At 33.4% G+C, this 1,061-nt stretch overlaps 1 protein-coding gene across 1 annotated transcript in view; it reads right to left on the reverse strand.

The window, feature by feature from the left end:
* LOC106874987 (lysosome membrane protein 2) overlaps positions 1 to 1,061 on the reverse strand; it is a 54,432-nt gene that overhangs the window by 12,900 nt on the left and 40,471 nt on the right. Inside the window, exon 8 of the mRNA XM_014922921.2 lies at positions 90 to 262. Coding sequence (XP_014778407.1) covers positions 90 to 262 — 173 coding nt within the window. The remainder of the gene's footprint in view (positions 1 to 89; positions 263 to 1,061) is intronic.

A 1,061-nucleotide genomic window follows, 5' to 3' on the forward strand; every position in this document is an offset into this window, starting at 1 on the left:
ATATATATATATATATATATATATATATATATATACATATATATATATCAAAACACACACACTCACACAAAATGAGACAAACTACTCACCCTGATGGCATTTGCTAACATTCAACAGACCTGATGGCAAACAGTTTGGAGTACAAAATCCCTTATTTGCAGGTTCTACATCTCCAGTAGCAAACAAATCAGCAGGTGGTGTGTACCTGTACACTGGAATATCATGTACTCTCAGTTTTTTGTCAAATGTTGCGTGAACAGAGCTAAAATAAACAAATAAAAAATAAGAGTAGAAATTATCACAACAACTATTGCTTCTAACTTAGGTACAAGACCAGCAATAGTTAATATTATCAATCTCAGTACTTAGTTGGCACTTTATTTTATCAAGCTTGAAGACTACTACTACTACTACTACTAATAATAATAATAATAATAATAATAATAACAATGATGATGATGATAATAATAATTATAATAATGATGATGATGATGATTTCTTTTATTGGCCACAAGGGCCCAAGTCATGGAGGACAATACACAACACACAAAAAAGGGTGGGTTTACCTTGATTAAAGCAAGTCGCTTTAATATTAAAGGATAATAATGATAATCGTTTCTTCTATAGGTGCAAGGATAAAAAACAAAGTCGAAAGGATGAAAAGCAAAGTCAATTTCAGTAGAATTTGAACTCAGAACATAAGGACGGATGAAATACCTATTTCTTTACTGCCCACAAGGGGCTACACACAGAGGGGACAAACAAGGACAGACAAACGGATTAAGTCGATTATATCGACCCCAGTGCGTAACTGGTACTTAATTTATCGACCCCGAAAGGATGAAAGGCAAAGTCGACCTTGGCGGAATTTGAACTCAGAACGCAGTGGCAGACGAAATACCGCTAAGCATTTCGCCCGGCGTGCTAACCGTTTCTGCCAGCTCACCATCTTGCAGCAGTAGCAATAATAATAATAATAATAATAATAATAATAATAATAATAATAATAAAAATAATAATAATATAGGAGATAGATGAGTTCTTAACTTTTGTATACGATT

The sequence above is a fragment of the Octopus bimaculoides genome, chromosome 5 (genome assembly GCF_001194135.2).
Source record: "Octopus bimaculoides isolate UCB-OBI-ISO-001 chromosome 5, ASM119413v2, whole genome shotgun sequence".
NCBI classification, from domain to species: Eukaryota; Metazoa; Mollusca; class Cephalopoda; order Octopoda; family Octopodidae; genus Octopus; species Octopus bimaculoides.